A 20,592-nucleotide genomic window follows, 5' to 3' on the forward strand; every position below is an offset into this window, starting at 1 on the left:
CTAAATATCAAAACACCAATAGTAATTGTTTCTGGGTGATGAGGTTACACACAGCTTTTCTATATTTCTTGATATTTTTCAGTAGTTTCTAGTTTCTCCAGTGAATGAGTATTTATAACCAGAAAAAAAGTGTTCAAATAGAAAAAAACTTCAGATTATTTGAGGCAGAGCCAGACACAGTTAAGGAAATGCCAAATTTGCCTAGGAAGACAGAGGGGTGACATTGATGATCGCCAGACTGAGACTAGAGATCTGTTTTTGTGCCCTGCCTCTGTCATTCATCTGTCCATCCAGCTACCCATCCATCCATCCATCTACACATCCATTCATTCATCCATCCATCTACACATCCATTCATCCATCCATCCATCTGTACATACATACATCCATCTGTTCAATCAATCATTCAGTCAGTGGTTTCCAAGCATCTGCTCTATGCCAGGCACTGGGCTGCAGTTGTGGACAAGGCAGACAGAAATCCTGTCCTCTTGGCGCTGGTGTGCCAGTAGCAGAGACACAGTAGATGGATAATTACACACGTAACTAATTGCAATGACATTTTATAGTGCTGCATGATAATGACAAGTGCTGGGAGAGAGGACTGTTTACCCTGTGATGTGTGTAATACGGTGGACGTTTGTCTGAAGTTCTGGCCTACCTTGGGGATGGCAGATGGGAACACATTGGGGACCATTCAGGGACAGCTCCCAGCAAGCAGAGCTTGAACCAACCTTTTAAGGGTGCAGGAAGGTCTGTCATTTATTCCCTTATTTGCAGGTTGGTGGGCCACTTCTTATAGCCTAGGGACCCTGGGCAAGTCCCCAAAGCATTTGTACCACCTCTCACCTTTTCCAGGAGGGATAACATTTTTTTAATGAGAAAAAGTTACGATGGTCACTATGATGCTAAGAATATATTCAAAGCTACCTCGGCATCCCCTTCCCCAAAGGGAATCAGCCAGCCTGCCCTCCCTCCCGAGGCCCAAGGTGATACACTAGAAATGTTTAATCTATTAGTATTCCAACCAGGCAGCCTGGTTGTGTTCCCTGTATGAATTTACACGAGTGACTTTCCTTCTGTGTGCCCCAGTTTTCCCATCTGTAAAATGGGCTATGATAGTATAGGTACTTCCCTGGCAGTCCAGTGGTTAGCATTCCACGCTTCCACTACGGGGAGCATGGGTTCAGTCCCTGGTTGGGGAACTAAGATCCTGCAAGCTGTGCGGTGTGGCCAAAACAGAAAGTATAAATCTTAGAGCATCCTTAAACGAGTTAATTTACGTAAAGCGCTTGGAAGAATTGCCTGCCGCTTAGTAAGCATGATGTAAGCACTGCCTATTATTATCGTTATTATCATTTTTAGTGCATTCCGTAGGCCAGGAACCGTGCGCACAGTAGGCTCTCTACAAACTCTTTGAAACCTGCCGTTAGCTGGGTGACAGAGGTTGCAAACCGGTAGCCCCTGGGCTGAAGCCAGTCCTCAGCCGGTGCTCAGTCCTTCTGTTTTATTGGACCTAGAACATATGTTCCAGAACATGTGAAACACTTGGCTCCGTTTAAAAGGTCCACATAAATATCCGGCTCTGTGGGCGCCCTGGCTGTGCCTTCCTATGCAGCAGAAATTGAATAGGAGATGAGCCCCACTTACACAGGGGCACCCCCGTATCCGCTGGACACCAGAATGTTACTGCCTGGACTCCTGCTGCCACTGCCTTGTGACAGACAGATACGCAGGGTAGTACAGGCAAGGGCTGCTGTCACAGATTTCTACCAGCAGCAGCAGCGTTACCGTGCTCACTTTACCGAAGAGCAAACTGAGCCTCAGAGAGACTAAGGCCCTCAGTCAAGGTCCCACGGCTGCCCTAAGGGCAGAACTGGGCTTGGAACCCAGGTTCGGGTGATGCTACAGTCCAGGCTCTGCCCCGCAGGGTCTCACAGCTCTTCCCATCTTATGTCCCTGCAGGTTTCAAGTTCTTTGAGGCCAGCGCCAAGGAGAACATCAACGTGAAGCAGGTCTTCGAGCGCCTGGTGGATGTCATCTGCGAGAAGATGAATGAGTCCCTGGAACCCAGCTCCAGCCCCGGCAGCAATGGGAAAGGCCCAGCCTTGGGGGACACCCCGCTCCCACATACCAGCAGCTGCCCCTGCTAGAGATGATCCCTCACCCCCGCCCACCCCCTCCTGCCTCGGCAGGGACAGTGACTGAGGCATGAGCCACAAGGGCTGTTTCCAAGCTCAGGGCGCCCCCTCCCCTCCCATCAGCCGCATCCCCCCGCCCCCTGCCAACTCCCGCATGGCGCATTCTCTGGCCATGGCCACCAGCCTGCCCCAGCGGCCCCTTTCGCAGGCTCTAGACCCTGGAGACTCCGCACTGCAGGCAGAGTCTGGGGATGGGGCGTTCACGAGCTTGCTGCTTTCACGCGTCTTCATGGGGGGTAGTGCGGGCAGCGTGTCCCATCCCGCCTGGTGGAGGGGCATCCACAGTGCCTTCTGGGTTAGAACCACTTATCCACATCTGTTTCTTTGTCGGGCATTGTTTGGAGTCATGTGCTGGCCAAAGATGGTTCTTCTCCCTCGTGCAGTGGGGATTCTCATGCTTCGTCCCTGGAGATGTGGAAGGCGGCTCCTTTCTCAGGGTCACCCAGTCTGCTTGTGAACCTTCTCAGACCTCGAGGCTCCAAGGCAGGGTGGTGATTTAGTCCTCCCAGAACCCTCCTTTCAGGCCTGCACATCCTCTGCCTGTGAAAGCAGTATTAAAGCAGCTTTTCCCGTTGCAGGAGAAGAGGGACTCAGACCCCCCCCACACACCCCATTCCCCAGCCTGGCTTCAGGGACCCCAGAAGTGCCTTCTGAGCTTCCCCAGAATTCCACATCACCCACGACCCTGCCACTGTTTGAGCTTATCCACTTCATCCCTGATCCAGAATTGAATTCTGGAACTATGGGCCGCATGGGGCCAGGCAGAGAATCACCCAACCCTTGGCGTTCCTGCTGGGGACCTTTTACCAGAAGTTAACTCAGAGTCAGGAGCCTGGGCTCTCCTGCCCAGACCTGCCTCCTCTGGGCCCTGTTTGGCTGGTAATGGTTTAAGCAAGGTTCTTTCCACATCCGACATCCTGCTAGAAAAGGAAATTGAGCAATGTTCCTGTTTTCCTGTGCTGGCTGGTTGCTCTCCATGTAAGGACTTTGGCCCCTTCCACTTGAAAAAGCTTGAAGACGCAGTGTTGGCTTCCCGAGCCATGTCATCGCTAGGGTCCAGTGATGTTCTCTGCTAATGGAAGAGTCACTCGAAAGAATGCTTTGGGGTTGGGCTGGAGGGGCGAGAAGGCAGGGTTGGGTAACTGCTGTGGCCGCTTGCATTTCACAGGTGCAGCTTGGGAGTGGCAGGCTGATGGGGGATGGGCGGGGAACCAGGCTCCCTGGTTGAGGCACTAGTGGGGAGCCCATCAGCTTGGGGTCCCCAGCTACCAGGGGCTCCTGCTGAGAGATAATATGCAGTTTGGGGATCTACATCTTGACACATACACCCCCCAGCCCCATCCTCAGCTCAGTGGCCCTTCCTGCCCACCAGAGTCCAAACCTGGTGACATGAGACCACCTTCTACCCTGGAATACTGACACTCCAGAACTTGACAGACACTGTGAGAATGGCCAAGCATATGGTTTGTCCAGTCTCCCAGCCCCTGGCGCCAAAACGACTTCCTGTAATCTTAAGGATCTCTGCTGCTTCCTTCCAAGAGTGGGGAAGATGTGGTTCAAGTTTAATGTAGTTCTTACTTTTATAGAAGCTGGAGATTGAATTTATTTCTAGAGGGCCCTGTTCACCCCAAACCATGGGCTGTCCTTAGAGCTTAAAAGTGGGGATATCTTTGTATACCAACAACTGTAGTGTGATGAAAAGGACAAGTTCTTGGAAATGCACCATGAGAGAGTATCTGAAGGTTTGGGGTGGGAGTCAAAAATGTTAATTGCTAAAAAAAAAAAAAAGTTAATTGCTTTAACATAAAAGAGAAAGTAAAGCAGCTAGAAAAAGGCTTCTTAAGATGCACCATGGCCTGTCAAGACCCTGTTGGTCAGTTCATTTTCCTTAAACAGCTGCCAGAAAAAAATGGTGGTTCAGGGTGTCACTATCTGAGGGACAAGCTGACTTGTCATCTCCCGTGTGATAAAAAAACAGCTCTGGCTGTATCTTGTACCTGACCTGGCCTAAGCTTTCTGTTTACACAAGATTTTTCAACAGTTCAGCTTCAAGTAGTAACTGAGACAGCTGCCTCTGGGTTCTCTTAAGACTGGGAATGACGTAGGAGAATTTTTCTTGCTTCTTCTAAAAATAACGTAAGTTTTTATTTTGTGAGGTTTTAGGGGGGAGCTTTAACTCCTGGTGGTCTCTGAGGAACTGAAACTGATGTCCTCAAAGATCACTAGGAGAGAATGGGAGTTTGCTGAGTTTACAAACAAAAATTAAGCCAAAGGCTGTGGGAAAACAGCTTCCCAACTCCAGGGAGGCTGGCATCTGGGGAGGTCACTTGAGACTGTATCCTGCATCTGTGCTGTGCCTTCTCACCATTTGCTTTCAGCAGCTTGTCCTTCCACAGGCAATTTCAGTGGGAAATTGCCATGACTGCCATCTGGGGTTATGCTTTTTTTCTTTTTCTTTCTTTGGCTTCTCTGGGGATCATGTTCTTGTATCTTTCTCTCCTACCCCACTGGAAAAAAAAAAAAAAAAAAGTACGTGGTGAAATTTGATCTCAGTGTTGAAGTGCTGATTCCCCTAACTGGCTTCTCCCCAATGATCCCGAAACACACTATAGAGAAAGCTCTGGACCTGATCATTTACATTCTGGGTGTGGTTCTCCTGTGTAAGCCATTCTTGGATGTCCAGTTATAAAGATGTGCTCTTTTCTCCACAAGAAAAAAAAAATTAAAGTTGTTACGCCCAGATGCAGTTGTTCTTTTATTGCCATTAGTGAAATGTCCTCCAGGAAGAGGACAGTTAAATCACAGTCAAGTAGATAGTTGGGCGAGGGCCATGTGTGATGCTGCAGAACCCGAATCAGGACAGGGAGGCTCAGGTCTAGGGCTGCCTCTAGCTGGGACTTGTGGTCACCGCCTTGGCCCTGGAAAGTTCCACTGCATGAAGGGCAGAGGATGATGTTGCCTCAACTAATTCTAGTAAGAAGGTCTGTCCTCCCCATAGCAGCCAGAGGGCGCCAGTGAGTACCTGAGTCAGGTCACGTCTCTCTGGTAGGAGCCTTCCATGGCTCCCACCTGACTCAGAGTAAATGACTAAGTCCTCACGGGGTCCACGAGGCCCTGCGTGATCTGACCTGTCACCTCACTTTTCCCTGTCACCTGCCCTGTCACTCTTCCCACTTGCCCCCCAAACTTGCTCTGCCCCTCCTTGCTGCTATTTGAACGCACTAGGCCCCTGCCTCAGGGCCTTTGCACTGGCTGTTCCCTCTGCCTGGAGTCACATGGCTCCCCTCATTCACACCCTCTTTCAGGTCTTTGCACAAATCTCACCTTCTTGTTGACCCACCTTCCTCCCCAACACTGGGCTTAGGACTGCAAACCCTGCCATAGCATTTCTGTTGCCCCTTTCCTGGTGTCCTCCTCCCTACAGCCCCTAGAATCCAAAATACTTTATAATTTACTAATTTAACTTAAACAAGTGTCTCCTTCACTGTAATATCTGCACCTCAAAAGCAGGGATTTTAAAATTTTTTACTACCGCACCCAGCTCTTTCCTGTCTGCTACAAAAAAAAAAAGAAAGAAAGAAAGAAAGAAATATTTGGTCTTTGCCCCTGGTTCTTGGCAAACAGCTCCTAAAACCCTTGTAATATCCAGAGTGATAAGAGCATCTTTTGTATACTAATGAGAAGACAAGCTAGGCTGGAGACCCCTAGGTAGCTTCAGGATGGGGCTGATTGCCAGAAAGACCAAACCATGATTAGAGGGTTGAGACCATCAGCCCCAACCCCTGGGATGGAGCTCCAGGGAGGAAAGAGGGGCTGGAGATTGAGTTAATAATAAATTGTCGGGACTTCCCTGGTGGTGCAGTGGTTAAGACTCCGAGCTCCCGATGCAGGGGGGCCGGGTTTAATCCCTGGTCAGGGAACTAGATCCCACATGCGTGCCGCAATGAAGAGCCCCCATGCTGCAACTAAAGATCCTGCACGCCGCAGCGAAGATCCCGTGGGCTGCAACTAAGACCTGGCATAGCCAAATAAATAAATATGGTTTAAAAACATTGTCACTCCCATCTGAGCTATATCCTTGGTAACAGTAAGTAAAGGATTTTCTGCGTTCTGTGAGTTATTCGAATGATCAAACCTGAAAGGGAGGGGAGATTGCGGGAACCCCCTGATTTTGTAGCCACGTCAGACAGAAGTATGGGTGCCCTGGGGACCTAATACTGGTGACCGGCATCTGAGGTGGGGCCGGTCTTGCGGGACTGAGCCCTTAAACTGTGGGGTCTGCACTAACTCGGGGTAGTGTCAGAATTGAATTGAACTGTACGGCTCTCTGTTGGTGCCCCCAGAGAATTGTTTGGTGTGGAAAATCCCCACACGTTTGGTGTCAGAAACAGGAAAAACCGTTCATTTCTTCTTTTTCTTCCAGTTATTTAAATTTAAGGTGTATAACATAATGATTTGACTTATGTACATCATGAAATGACGATCAACTAAGTTTAGTGAACGTCCATCATCTCATATAGATACAAAATTAAAGAAATAGAAAAAAAATTTTTCCTCGTGATGTGAACTCTTAACTCTCAACAACTTTCATATATAACACAGAGCAGTGTTCATTATATTTATTGTGTTGTCCATTGCATCCCTAGTACTTTTTTTTTATCATTCATTTTTGGCTGCGTTGGGTCTTCGTTGCTGCATGCGGGCTTTCTCTAGTTGCGGCGAGCGGGGGCTACTCTTTGTTGAGGTGCACGGGCTTCTCATTGCGGTGGCTTCTCTTGTTGCGAAGCACGGGCTCTAGGCATGTGGGCTTCAGTAGTTGTGGCACTCGGGCTCAGTAGTTGTGGCTTGCGGGCTCTAGAGCGCAGGCTCAGTAGTTGTGGTGCCCGGGCTTAGTTGCTCCGCGGCATGTGGGATCTTCCCGGAGCAGTACTCGAACCCGTGTCCCCAGCATTGGCAGGCGGATTCTTAACCACTGCACCACCAGGGAAGTCTATCCCTAGTGCTTTTTATCTTATAACTGAGAGTTTGTACTTTTTGACTGCCTTTATCCAATTCCCCCTCCCCCATGCCCTGCCTTTGGTAACCACAAATCTCATCTCTTTCTATGATTTTGTTTGTTTTTGCCGCGCCAGCAGCTTGTGGGATCTTAGTTCCCCAACCTGGGATTGAACCCGGTCCCTTGGCGGTGAAAATGCCAAGTCCTAACCACCAGACTGCCAGGGAATTCCCTGTTTTTGAAGTGTAATTGACCTATAGCACTATGTTAGTTCCCGTTACACAACATAGCGGTTTGATAGGTTTGATATTTCTATACGTTCCAAAATAATCACCACAATAAGCCTAGTTACCATCTGTCACAATACAAAGAAGTTACACAATTATTGACTATATTCCTCCCACTGTACATTTCATACCCCTGACTCATTTATTTTGCAACTTTAAATTTGTACTTCTTAATCTCCCTCACCTATTCCTCTCCTCCCACCACCCCCCTCCCCTCTGGCAACAACCTGTTTGTTCTCTGTATCTATGACACTGTTTCTGTTCTTTTTTTGGCTGCGTCACGTCTTCGTTGCTGCGCGCGGGCTTTCTCTAGTTGCAGCGAGCGGGAGGTACTCTTCGTTGCTGTGCGTGGGCTTCTCATTGCGGTGGCTTCTCTTGTTGTGGAGCACGGGCTCTAAGCACGCAGGCTGCAGTAGTTGCAGCGCGTGGGCTCAGTAGTTGTGGCTCGAGGGTTCTAGAGCGCAGGCTCAGTAGTTGTGGCGCACGGGCTTAGTTGCTCTGCGGCATGTGGGATCTTCCTGGACCAGAGATCGAACCCGTGTTCCCTGCATTGGCAGGCGGATTCTTAACCACTGCATCACCAGGGAAGTCCCTCTGTTCTATTTTAAAAATAGTTTATTTCTGACATAGAGCAGGCATTGAAAGATATTTGTTGAGTGACTGCATGAACTGCAGAGTCCAAGAGTCAGCTAGGACTTGTGTACTGTCCCAGGATTCTCCATGCCTTCTCTTTGCAGCCTTGCCCCCATGAGGCAGTCCCTTCTGAACCAGCTGAGATCTGGCAGAACTGTTCTCTCCCTGTCACCGTATCCAAAGTCCCAAAACCAAGTCCCATTGGCCAGTTTGGGCCCCATGCCCATGCCTGAACCAATGACTGTGGTCGGACAGATGGAACATGCCAACTGGCCTGCTGGGATCACATGCCTGCCCCTGGTTTACAGACGGAAATCTGAGAGGCGGGCTGGTTCCAAAGAAAACTAGGTGTGTTCCTGCCAGACTTGGGAGATGATTGCAGCATAGCAATTTTGACATGTGCCCATTTTATCCTCTTTAAAAATCCCTCCAAAAGAAAGATGGAAGAATTAGATAAACCACCATTTTGCAATCTCCAGTGAAAGAACTGATTCAGCCCGCTATGATCTTTGGATGAAGCTCTTTGTTTATTGATTCTCAGCCGTGATCATGGCCACCCCTTGCAACCACCTGGGTAAATGTAAGAGTCTCCATGCCCAGGCCACAACACAGTCCGATTAAATCAGGAGATGGGAGATGCAGTGCAGGCTCTGATATTTTGTTAAAGCTCCCACGGGATTCTAATGTACAGCCAAAGCTGAGAACAAGAGATGAAAAGGAAATATGGGGATGAGAGGAACAAGATAAAGGGACCACAGAAAAGCAAGCACCAAATCCAGACGGTACTGCATTACCCAACATTCCATCCAGACGGTACTGCATTACCCAACATTCCATACCTTTTCTGCAACAAATCTATGGTAGGTGGGGTTGGAGAAGAAGAGGAGGAATCTAGAGCAGTGGTCTCAAAGTGTGTCCCCCATTCCAGCAGCATGGCCTGGGAACTTGTTAGAAATGCAGATTCCTGGGCCCCCTGCCAGACCTCCTGAGTCAGAAGCTCTGGGGGTAAGGTTCAGACACCTGTGCTTTAACGGAACGTCTGGAGTATTCTAATGCATTTTCTAATACTGTGACTACTGGATTAGGATAAAAGGAATTTAGGATACATGAAAAACGTGTTGTGTGGACATTGTTGGACCCAATTCAAAGAAACCGAGTGTAAAAAGACATGCTGACAATGGCTTGGGTTTTGAGTGATGCCAAGGAATGACTGTTAATTGTCTTGGGTGTCTTAGTCCATTGGGGCGTCTGTAACAGAATAGACTGGGTGGTTTACAAGCAACAGACATTTCTTTTTTGTTTAAAATAAATTTATTTATTTATTTATCTATCTATCTTGGCTGCGTTGTGTCTTCGTTGCTGCGCATGCAGGCTTTCTCTCGTTGCAGCGAGTGGGGGCTACTTCTCGCTGCGGTGCATGGGCTTCTCATTGCAGTGGCTTCTCTTTGTTGCAGAGCACGGGCTCTAGGCATGCGGGCTTCAGTAGTTGTGGCTTGTGGGCTCCAGAGCACAGGCTCAGTAGCTGTGGTGCACGGGCTTAGTTGCTCCGCGGCATGTGGGATCTTCCCAGACCGGGGCTCGAACCCATGTCCCCTGCATTAGCAGGAAGATTCCTAACCATTGTGCCACTAGGGAAGCCCTGTCAACACAGTTTTATGGCTATTGCCTTATACAATTGTCTTGTAAATGAGGCAGGAGAAGAATAGCTTTTTTATATAAATTTATTTATTATTTTATTTATTTATTTTTGGCTGTGTTGGGTCTTGGTTGCTGCACACAGGCTTTCTCTAGTTGCGGTGAGTGGGGGCTACTCTTTGTTTTGGTGCACGGGCTTCTCATCATGGTGGCTTCTCCTGTTGCAGAGCGTGAGCTCTAGAGTGCAGGCTCAGTAGTTGTGGCACAGAGGCTCTGCAGTATGTGGGATCTTCCTGGACCAGGGCTTGAATCCATGTCTCCTGCATTGGCAGGCAGATATTTAAACACTGTGTCACCAGGGAAGTCTAGTTTTTAAAAAAATTTTAAATGTATACTGTTTTTTTTTTTTTGTTTTTTTTTTACTGTTTTTTATATTTATCTATGTAACCTTTATCAGTGCTCTTTATTCCTTCACGTGGATTCAAATTGGTGTTTTCTGTCCTCTCATTTGAATCTGAACAACTCCTTTTAGTGTTTCTTGTAGGTCTTACAGGTCTGTTTGTAATTCATTCTCTTGGTTTTTGTTTACCTGGGAATATCTTAATTTCTCCTTCATTAGTGATGGATAGTTTTGCTGGATACAGAATTCTTAGTTGACACTTTTTTTTTCTTTCAGCCTCTGAATATGTCATCCCATTGCTTTTGGCATCCATGATTTCTGATGAGATAATAGCTATTAATTTTATTGAAGATACCTTGTATATTGGGGTCCCCAACCCCCAGGCTGCGGACCTGTTAGGAACCAGGCTGCACAGCAGGAGGTGAGTAGCAGTAGAGCAAGCAAAGCTTTATCTGCCACTCCCCATCGCTCGCATTACCACCTGAACCATAGCTCGCATTATCGCCTGAACCATCACTTGCGTTACCGCCTGAACCATCACCCCCATCGCTCACATTACTGCCTGAAACATCCCTGCCCCCAGTCCGTGGAAAAATTGTCTTCCATGAAACCAGTCCCTGGTGCCAAAAAGGTTGGGGACCACTGTTGTACATGATGAGTTGCTTCCATCTTGATGCTTTCAAGAGTCTCTCTTCATCTTTTTCTTTTTGCAGTTTGATTATACTATGTTGAGACATGGATCTCTTTGAGTTTATACTGCTTGGAGTTCATTGAGCTTCTTGGATGCATAGATCCATGTTTTGCATCAAATTTGGGGAGTTTGGGGCCATTATTTCTTCAAGTATCCTTTTTGTCTTTTTCTTTCCCGCCTCCTGTTCTGGAATCCCATTGCACATATGTACGTATGATTTATGTGTCACACATGTCTCTGAGGCTCTGTTCATTTTTCTTCATTCTTTTTTCTTTCTGTTCCTCAACTGAATAATCTCAATTGACTCATCTTCAAGTTCACTGATTCTTTCTCCTGCCAGCTAAAATCAGTTGCTGGGCCACACTACCAAATTTTCCATTTCAATTTTTGTACACTTCAACTCCAGAATTTCTATTTGCTTCCTTTTTTTATATATAAATTTATTTATTTTATTTATTTATTTTTGGCTGTGTTGGGTCTTCATTGCTGCACGCAGGCTTTCTCCAGTTGCCGTGAGCAGCGGCCACTCTTTGTTGTGGTGCGTGGGCTTCTCATTGCAGTGGCTTCTCATTGCTGTGGCTTCTCTTGTTGCAGAGCACGGGCTCTAGGTGCATGGGCTTCAGTAGTTGTGGTGCACGGGCTTAGTTGCTCCGTGGCATGTGGGGTCTTCCCAGACCAGGGCTTGAACCCGTGTCCCCTGGATTGGCAGGTGGATTCTTAACCACTGCGCCACCAGGGAAGCTCTCTATTTGATTCCTTTTAAAAACTCATTTCTGTCTCTGTTAATCTTTTCTATTTGATGAAACATCATTCTCATACTTTTCTTTAGCTCTTTAGAGAGTCTCCTTTAATTCTTTGACCATATATATAATACCTAATTTAAAGTATTTGTCTAGTAAATCCAACATCTGGGTTTTCTCAAGGACAGTTTCTATTGACTGATGGTGTTTTTCCTGTACACTGGCCACACTTTTTTTGTTTCTTTGCATTTTGTTTCTTTGTAATTTTTTTGTTGAAAACTGAACATTTACAAAATATAATGTGGTAACTTTGAAAATCAGATCTCCCTTCCCCCTATTCTCCGGGGTTTTCTGTGTTGCTGGTTGTGCTTGTTGCTGCTGCTGTTTGCTTGTTCAGTGACTCTCTGGAACTAGTTCCACACAGTCTTTGTTGTGTGCAGCCACCGAAGCCCCTGCTGGCTTAGGCTAGTGTTTGGGATGAGAATTTTCTCTTTTTCAAAAGGAAAACCTGGGGGCTTCCCTGGTGGCGCAGTGGTTGAGAATCTGCCTGCTAATGCAGGGACACAGGTTCGAGCCCCGGTCTGGGAGGATCCCACATGCCGCGGAGCAACTAGGCCCGTGAGCCACAACTACTGAGCCTGCGCGTCTGGAGCCTGTGCTCCGCAACGAGAGAGGCCGCGACAGTGAGAGGCCTGCGCACCGCGATTAAGAGTGGGCCCTGCTCGCCGCAACTAGAGAAAGCCCTCGCACGGAAACGAAGACCGAACACAGCCAAAAATAAATTAATTAATTAATAAACTCCTACCCTCAACATCTTCTTTTTTTTAAAAAAAAAAAAAGGGAAACGTGGCTTTTTAAAGTTGAGCAATATTCTGCCATTATTTATTGCTCTATCCGTTCTGTGTATTACAAATCATATTTCATTCTGTTTTTACAATCTGGATGGTGTAAAAAATCAAGACCAGTTGAATTGAAAACAACTTCCGTTTACTTCCCAAGTTTATGTTCATTCTTTTCTCCCTGGGGCCTATCTGGGCTGGGCTCTGAGCAAAGATTCCCCCTCGGACAAGGCTCAGGAATGAGAATAGTGTTGCTATAATGAGTAGTCTTTGAGTATCTCTACTGGTGCATGAGACCTTATCACCTTTCAGCCACTGCCTTCCTGTGATCCTTGCTTTGGGCAGGACCTCCCTAGACTTAATGACAATAACTTCCCACAATCACTTCATGCTTTCTGTGGGTAGGGCATTGTGCAAAGCCTCTGACATACTGTACCTCATGAATGACTCACAACAATTGGGCAGTCCATTTTACAAATGAAGGAGGCCATGGTCCTGATGCTCTGTCAGAGAGCTAGTGAGTGACATGACCAGGGCTGGAGTTCAGAGCCCCAGCACTTTCCCACACAGGCCTCCTACCACATAAGTGTAAGCCAGACTCATTAGCTGGGTGGACAGGGCATATCCCTGGAGTAAGTTTTTCTTCACCTGGATTAGGTCGGAGGCCCCCAGCACCTTCATGCCTTGCCCCCTTTATAGGTAAACAGTAATGAAATCACCCTGCTTAAAATTACCTCCTCTGTCTTCTTCCCAGTTTCATATTTCTCCTTAACTCTTATCACTATCATGCAATACATTTTCTAATTTAAAAAGACCATATTTTGGGAGTTCCCTGGTGGTCTAGTGGTTATGATTCAGCACTTTCACTGCTGTGACCCAGGTTCAATCCCTGGTTGGGGAACTGAGATCCTGTAAGCCACCCGGCACAGCCAAAAAAAAAAAAAAAAAAAATCATATTTTTTGTTTCTCCCTGCTGATTAGAATGTCATCCCCATGAGAGCAGGGATTTTTGTCTGTTTAGTTTATTGTTGTATCCCCAGTGCCTACAGCAGTGCCTGAACTCGGTAGGTGCTCAGTAAGGTTTCTAGAGTGAAAAAGTGAATGCTAACACCCTTCTAATGGCTTTCTATCATACTCAGAATAAAAGCCACACCCCTCTGTAGCCCACAAGGCCTTGCCCTCATCTCCCCCTACCATCCTCCTCAGTCACCCTGCCCAGCCACAGGGGCCTCTCTGCTGGTCCTTGAGAAAGCCATGCTTATTGCTGCCTCAGTGCTTTTGCACCAGCTCTTCCCTCTGTCAACTCCCATATACACACATGGCTTTTCCTCACCTCCTCCAGTCACTGGTCAAATGTCACCAGGGAGGCCATTCCTGATTCCCTTCCCTATCCTGTCACCCTCTTTTACTTCCTTCCCAGCTGGTATCTTAAACTGAAATGATCATCCATCCCCCCCACTGAATGTCAGCTCCACCATGGTAGGGATTTTGTCTTTATTATTATATATATATATATATATATATATATTTTTTGGCCATGCCCTGCAGCATACAGGATCTTAATTCCCTGACCAAGGATCAAATCCGTGCCCCCTGCATTGGGAGCACGGAGTCTTAACCACTGGACCGCCAAGGAAGTCCCAAAAGGGATTTTGTCTTTTCTCGCTGCTCTGTCCCCAGTGTCCCTAACAGTGCTTGGCACACAGTAGGTGCTCAACAAAAGAGCCTGGTGTGTCCCAGAGGAGCTGGACCTTACCTGTATCACTGCCGCCCCCAGAGAGCCTCCACTCAGGTTGATGCTCTGAGTCTTGGTTATTTTCAGGAGCTTAGGGAAACAGCCCTGCAGATACAAACATCAAAGCAGGCGGAACCTGGTTAGGGACTCCTGGATTCCAAGTCCCCATCAACACTAAGATCCCACATGCCAAGGGGCAACTAAGCCTGCGTGCTGCAACTAAGACCCAACGCAGCCAAAACTTAAACAAGTAAATAAATTTAAAAAATATATTTTAAAAAAAGAATATGATCAGATGTCCCCAGTTATTGCTAGCTGTGTGACCTTGGAGAAGTCACTACACCTCTCTGTGCCTCAGTTTCCCCAGCTGTAAATGGGACCAATAGGATCTGCCTCACAAGATTTTTGTGAGGATTAAAAGAAAGAATCTACACGAAGTACACAGCAGGGGCCTGATACATAACCAGCATTCAGTAACCATTAGTTATATCTAAGTCCTCTTTACATATGAACAAAAGGGCTAACATGTATCCAGCACCTTCTCAGCCATTTTCATGTATTTTCTCACTCTAATCCCATAAAGTGGGTACTAGTCTTTCCTCTGTTTTATAGGTGAAGGAACTGAAGCTCAGAGAGATTAAGAGAACAAGCACAGTAAATGAACAGAACGGTCACCTGCAGGTGATGGGACCTTCACTTCCCTTCCTGCAGCCACTGAGATACTCCCCTTTCTTCTGGAAGCTGGAGTTGTCTTGAATTCAAAGGGCTCAGTGCCGGGCTTCCCTGGTGGCGCAGTGGTTGAGAGTCCGCCTGCCAATGCAGGGGACACGGGTTCGTGCCCCAGTCAGGGAAGATCCCACATGCCGCAGAGCGGCTGGGCCCGTGCAAAGGGGGGGCGCGCACAAAAAAAAAAAAAAAAAAAAAAAAAACAAAGGGCTCAGTGCCCCCTTTCATTTAATAGGCTTTTTTTAAGTGTCCACTGTGTGCTGGGCACTGAAACGGGCACTGGGAACCCAGCAATGTACAAAAGAGAAAACGTTTCTGCCTTGGTGGGGCTAACAGTTGAGTGGGAAAAACAAGTAATAAAATAAGCAGGTACAGCAATGACTTTGTCAGGTGGTGATTAAGCGCTAGGCACACTAACGCAGGGTAAGGAGATGGAGTGTGATGGTGAGTGGGGGGCATCCTTTTATAGATAGGGGCTCAGGAACAGCCTCACTGAGGAAGTGACAACTGTGCACAGACTTGAAAGAGATGAGGTAGGAAAACACTTAGGGGAAGAGCATTCCAGGCTGAAAGAACATGGGAATTCCCTGGCAGTCCAGTAGCTAGGACTTGGTGATTTCATTGCCGAGGGGCTCAGGTTCAGTCTTGGGTCAGGGAGCTAAGATCCTGCAAGCCAAGCTGCAAGGCCAAAAAAAAAAAAAAAATACAGCCTATGCAAAGGCCCTGAGGCAAGCATGTGCCCGTTGTATTTGTGCAGCAGCGAGGAGGTCAGTGTGGCTAGAGTGGAATGAGTGAGGGGATGGGTGGGACGTTGACAGGCAGGTTGTACAGGGCACAGCGGGTCACTGTGTGGTGCCACGCCCCTCTCTGAGGCCCTAGCCTGGGACTCACTCTGGCCAATTCACCCAGCAAGAGACATTCAGCGTGAAGGGATGAATTAAGGAATGACTGATTTCTCAAGGAAGACCCATGTGTTTATTCCCCTGCAGCAGAAGTTAGGGGTGGGGAAGCTAGGGCTGGGCTTTGAAGCTCAGCTCCACCTCTCCCTGGCTATGGGAACCTCTCTGTGCCTCAGTCTCCTCGTCTGTAAAATGGGAGAAGGGCAGTCCCCACCTCAAGGGGTGCGATGGAGACTGAATTCACTGAATGAGTCCCCAGTCATGTGGCAGCCATCACTATCTACAGAACAATCATTTCCCACCATTACTGCTGCAATTTGATTTCTCTGTGAGGCAGGCAGTGTGACCCAGGCAATGGACACAGGCGAACATGGATCAAATCCCGGTTCCACCAAAGCCATGTGACCTTGAACCACTCTCCTCCCCAGCCTCAGTTTCCCCATCTGTGAAATGGGGATGGTAACTCTAGGCTGTGTGGTCGAAATGAGCTGAAATTGTGGTCAAAATCGCTGGGATTCCTGCAAAAATGCAATTTTTATAGAAGTCCCCAGCCCTTGGGGTCTACCTAGACACCTAACAAAATGTCAAGTTACCTCCTGGTGGATGACATCTGCAGACACGTTGTGCCCGTTGCAGGCCACGGTCCTGATGGATTTATAGCAGCCCCTGGGGTAGGTGTGGCCAGTCATCCTTTCGAAGGATGGAAAATCTGTGTAGTCCTTCATGCCACAGCACTTTAGCTGCAGAGAAGAGAATAAACACTTGAAGACTCCCTTTCAAATTTCAAAATAATAAAAACACTAGAAATCATGGTCACCATGGCTACTGTTTAGAGTAGTCACAATATTCCAATGCCTGTGCTAAATGCCTCCCTCTCCCCACCCCATCATGGCTTAGCACCCTCCATGGCTGTCATCTTACTTGGGAGTAAAAGCTGAACTCCTCACCATGGCCCACAAGGCCCTGCATGATCTGCCCTGTCACCTTCAGGTCCTCATCTCCCTGCTCTCTCTTGAACTCACTCAGCTCCACACCGATCTCCTCTCTGTTTCTTAAACACACTTAGTAAGCATCAGCCTTGCTGCCTTTAGATGGCTGTTACCTCTTTTTGGAATGCTGTTCTATCAGATGCCTGCACAGCTCCCTCTCTCACTTCATTCAGGTCTCTGTTCAAGTGTTCTTCCTCAGGAAGGCCTGCCCTGACCCCTCTTTCTAAGTTAGCCACCAGCCCTGTATCAGTCAGGCCAGGCTAAGTGATGCTGCGTAACAAACAGCCCTTCAATTTCAGCAGTTTGTCTCACACTACATGCTCATACCAACCTGGCAGGGGAACTCCATTTATCAAAGTCTTTCAGAGACTCAGGCTTGTGAAGCAGCCACCATCCAGATGATTCCACTATTGTGGAAAAAAAAAAGAAAGGTCCAGAGGGCCCTACACTGATAATTAAATAATTTGGCCAGGAAGTGACTCACATCACTTCTCCTCCCAGCTCATTGGCCAGAACTCATCACATGATCCCCAACTAACTACAAAAAGGCTAGGACAGGCCATCCCACTGTGTGCTGAAAGTAGGTGACTAATAGCACCTACAAGTAAACAAAATCCTGACTCTCTCTGCCCTTTCCCTGCCTTGCTTTCTTTTTCATGGCACTTACCATCCCTGCCACCAATGTTTACTTAGAGGTTTTTTCTCCATCTCCCTACTCGAGCGTCAGCAACACAGGGCAAGGATTTTGTTTTGTGCCCTGCTTTGTCCCCAGACCCCTGAACAGTGCCCAGCACATAGTAGGTGTTCAATAAAGACTCGTGGAAGGACAGCAACCTAAAGGTCCATCAACAGAGGAATGGATAAAGAAGCTGTGGTATAGGGACTTCCCTGGTGGCACAGTGGTTAGGACTCCACACTCCCAATGCAGGGGGTCTGGTTTTGATCCCTGGTCAGGGAACTAGATCCCACATGCATGCCGCAACTAAGAGTTCGCATGCCACAACTAAGGAGCCCACGTGCCGCAACTAAGGAGCCGGCAAGCCGCAACGAAGGAGCCTGCCTGCTGCAACTAAGACCCAGCGCAACCAAATAAATATTTTAAAAATATTTTAAGAAACTATATTTAAATTAAAAAAAAAGATTAGTGGAAGGACTATATGAATGAATGAGAAGTACTTTCTACCACCTCAAGCTTCAGAAGCCAAAACGGAGATGCAGGCAAGTCCCCTACCCATCGTGTGCCCCCTCCCAAGCCTGAACTTGACCCCATAGCAGTTCTTGGGCCCCAGACTGAGATGGAAAACACTCCTAGAAACAGGCAATGGCTTTTCCATTCCACACCCTCCCTCGCCTCAAAGATCCTTCTCAACCATCTGCCTCAAGAGCTTAGATGACACATGGAGGCCAGTCTTGCTCCTTAAACACCAAGACTCAAGATATAAGTCTCACCACCTCACACCCATGAGAATGGCTACTATCAAAAAACAAAAACAAGTGGTGATAAGGTTGGAGATAAGGTGGAGAAGGTGGAGAAGGTGATAAGGTGGAGAAACTGGAACCCTTGTGCCTTTATTGCTGATGGGAATGTAAAACGGTGCAGCTGCTGGGGAAAACAGTATGAAAATTCCCCCCAAAATTAAACATAGAATTATCAGATTATCCAGCAGTTCCATTTCTGGGTATATACCGAAAAGAACTGAAAACAGGGACTCGAAGAGATATCTGTACACCCACGTTCACAGCAGCATGGTTCACAATAGCCAAAAGGTGGAAGCAACCCAAGTATCCATTGACAGAGGAAGGGATAAATAAAATGTGGTCCATCCATACAATGGAATATTATTCGGCCCTAAAAAGGAAGGAAATTCGTGCTACAACATGAATGAACCTTGAGGATGCTAAGTGAAATAAGCCAGACACAAAAAGACAAATACTGTATGATTCCACTTATATGAGGTCCCTAGAGGAGTCAAATTCCTAGAGAATGGTAGAATGTAGGATGGTGGGTACGGGGGTTGGGGGAAGGAGCCTTAGTGTTTAATGGGGACAGAGCTTCAGTTCTGGGGATGCAGGGTGGTGATGGTTGCATAACCATAGGAAAGTGCTTAATGCCACTGAACTGGACACTTAAAAATGGTAAGATGATAAACTTATGTTATATATCTTTTACTACAATAAAAATAAATTAAACAAACAAAACAAAAGGATGTGAATCTCATCTTCTCCATGACCAAATGCCATTCCAGGGAATAGTCATCCGGCTGTGGTAACCTCTGTAATTCTCAGGGTCACAAAGTTGTGCTCCAAGGCCACTTCTCTAACCTCAGAGATGAAACAGGGAGAGGTGAGCACAGAAAACAGCAAGGTGCCCCATTTGGTGAGGTTTCTTGGGGACTCAGGAGGGAGGTAGGGGCTTCCCTTCTGCTTCCTTCATGGCCCCTCCCCCAGCCATGGGTCTGCGCTGGAGGAGGACGAACTCAGGCTACCATCGCCCCCGAGAGCGGGACACAGGGAAGAGCGTGGGTCTCGAGCCCAGCACATCTGGTTGTATCCAAAACTCACAAACGGCTTTGAATCATCTGCTCTTTTGAATCGCCCACACGCCTCCTACGCCCCCGTCATGGCTGCAACTCGAGGAGGGACTTGAATATCGTCTTCAACAACTGAATTTCTCTCTGCACAAAAGGGGCAACTTTAATTTTCTACTTTTTAAATAGAGGTCTAAATTAAAACCATTTTCCCCCCAAAGAGGTGAAATAGTCACACGGCTCAAAATTCACAAATCACAGGAGGGTAAACCATGAAAAGTCTCCCTCCCACTTTTTTCTCCCAGCCGACAAGTTTCTTCCGCTTCACCACCTCGACTGTCATGGTTTCCAGCGTCTCCAAAGACGTATGCTATGTGTGTCAAAGCAAAGTATATCCTCATTATTGTCCCCCTTGCTTTATTCTATTCTCATTGTTCTGCATCCGGCTGTTCGCAACACGAGTAGCAGTGGCTCTCGGTGCCCTGCTCAAATCCCGGTGGCTTCTCTTATTTCTGTGCCGCGGAGCCCGGCTTCCCGCTGCCAGCAACCGAGGTTCTATTTTTTTTTTTTTACTTTTTGGCCGCGCCTTGCGGCATTCAAGATCTTCGTTCCCTGAGCACTAATGGAACCCGCGCCCCCTGCAGTCGAAGCTCCGAGTCTTAACCTCTGGACCCCCAGGGAAGCCCCCAGCAACCGAGGTTCTTGCAATGGCCTCTCCGCACGCATGCGCCCTGGGAGCAGACCTTAAGCAATGACTGATGGGAGGTGTTGGATTAATACTGCAGCTCCCTAGTCGCTTGGGTGGAGAAAATAGATGGCGTGCTCCTTGCTGCGTCCCCGACATACCCCACCAGGACAGCCCAGTTGCACAGTGTCAGCTATTTTTTTTTTTTTTTTTTGCGGTACGCGGACCTCTCACTGCTGTGGCCTCTCCCGTTGCGGAGCACAGGCTCCGGACGCGCAGGCTCAGCGGCCATGGCTCACGGGCCCAGCCGCTCCGCGGCACGTGGGATCTTCCCGGACCGGGGCACGAACCCGTGTCCCCTGCATCGGCAGGCGGACTCTCAACCACTGCGCCACCAGGGAAGCCCCACAGTGTCAGCTTTTAGGGGCTACATTCCCTTCCCTGCCTCACTGCCCCTGTCCCCAACAGGTGTTTCTTGGGATCACCTCTCAAACAATGAGCCTTCAAATTCTTTTCTCAGCGTGAGCCTCTGGGGGGACGCAAACGGGGACAGCACTATGTCCTGGAGAATGTACCATCTCCTGCACATAGAGGCTCCTCCTTCCTTCTTT

General features: G+C 47.8%; 2 protein-coding genes and 1 non-coding gene across 4 annotated transcripts in view; 2 read left to right on the plus strand and 1 right to left on the minus strand.

The window, feature by feature from the left end:
- RAB3D (RAB3D, member RAS oncogene family) overlaps positions 1 to 4,940 on the plus strand; it is a 10,023-nt gene extending 5,083 nt beyond the window's left edge. For both annotated transcript variants that reach the window (XM_024745822.1, XM_024745823.1), the window contains exon 5: positions 1,963 to 4,940. In XM_024745822.1, coding sequence (XP_024601590.1) covers positions 1,963 to 2,150 — 188 coding nt within the window. In that variant the 3' untranslated portion in view covers positions 2,151 to 4,940. The remainder of the gene's footprint in view (positions 1 to 1,962) is intronic.
- On the minus strand, positions 2,235 to 19,639 carry TSPAN16 (tetraspanin 16). Its single transcript, XM_024745999.1, is given in 7 exon segments — positions 2,235 to 2,462; positions 14,176 to 14,259; positions 16,373 to 16,519; positions 18,964 to 19,034; positions 19,037 to 19,051; positions 19,054 to 19,090; positions 19,589 to 19,639. Coding segments are annotated over 7 exon segments (633 nt in total).
- TRNAE-UUC (transfer RNA glutamic acid (anticodon UUC)) lies at positions 13,249 to 13,320 on the plus strand. Its single transcript has one exon. It is a non-coding gene; the product is annotated as a tRNA-Glu (tRNA).
- Positions 19,640 to 20,592: the final 953 nt, after the last annotated feature.

This window comes from Neophocaena asiaeorientalis, unplaced genomic scaffold (assembly GCF_003031525.2).
Source record: "Neophocaena asiaeorientalis asiaeorientalis breed wild unplaced genomic scaffold, Neophocaena_asiaeorientalis_V1.1 scaffold357, whole genome shotgun sequence".
Classification (NCBI taxonomy): domain Eukaryota; kingdom Metazoa; phylum Chordata; class Mammalia; order Artiodactyla; family Phocoenidae; genus Neophocaena; species Neophocaena asiaeorientalis.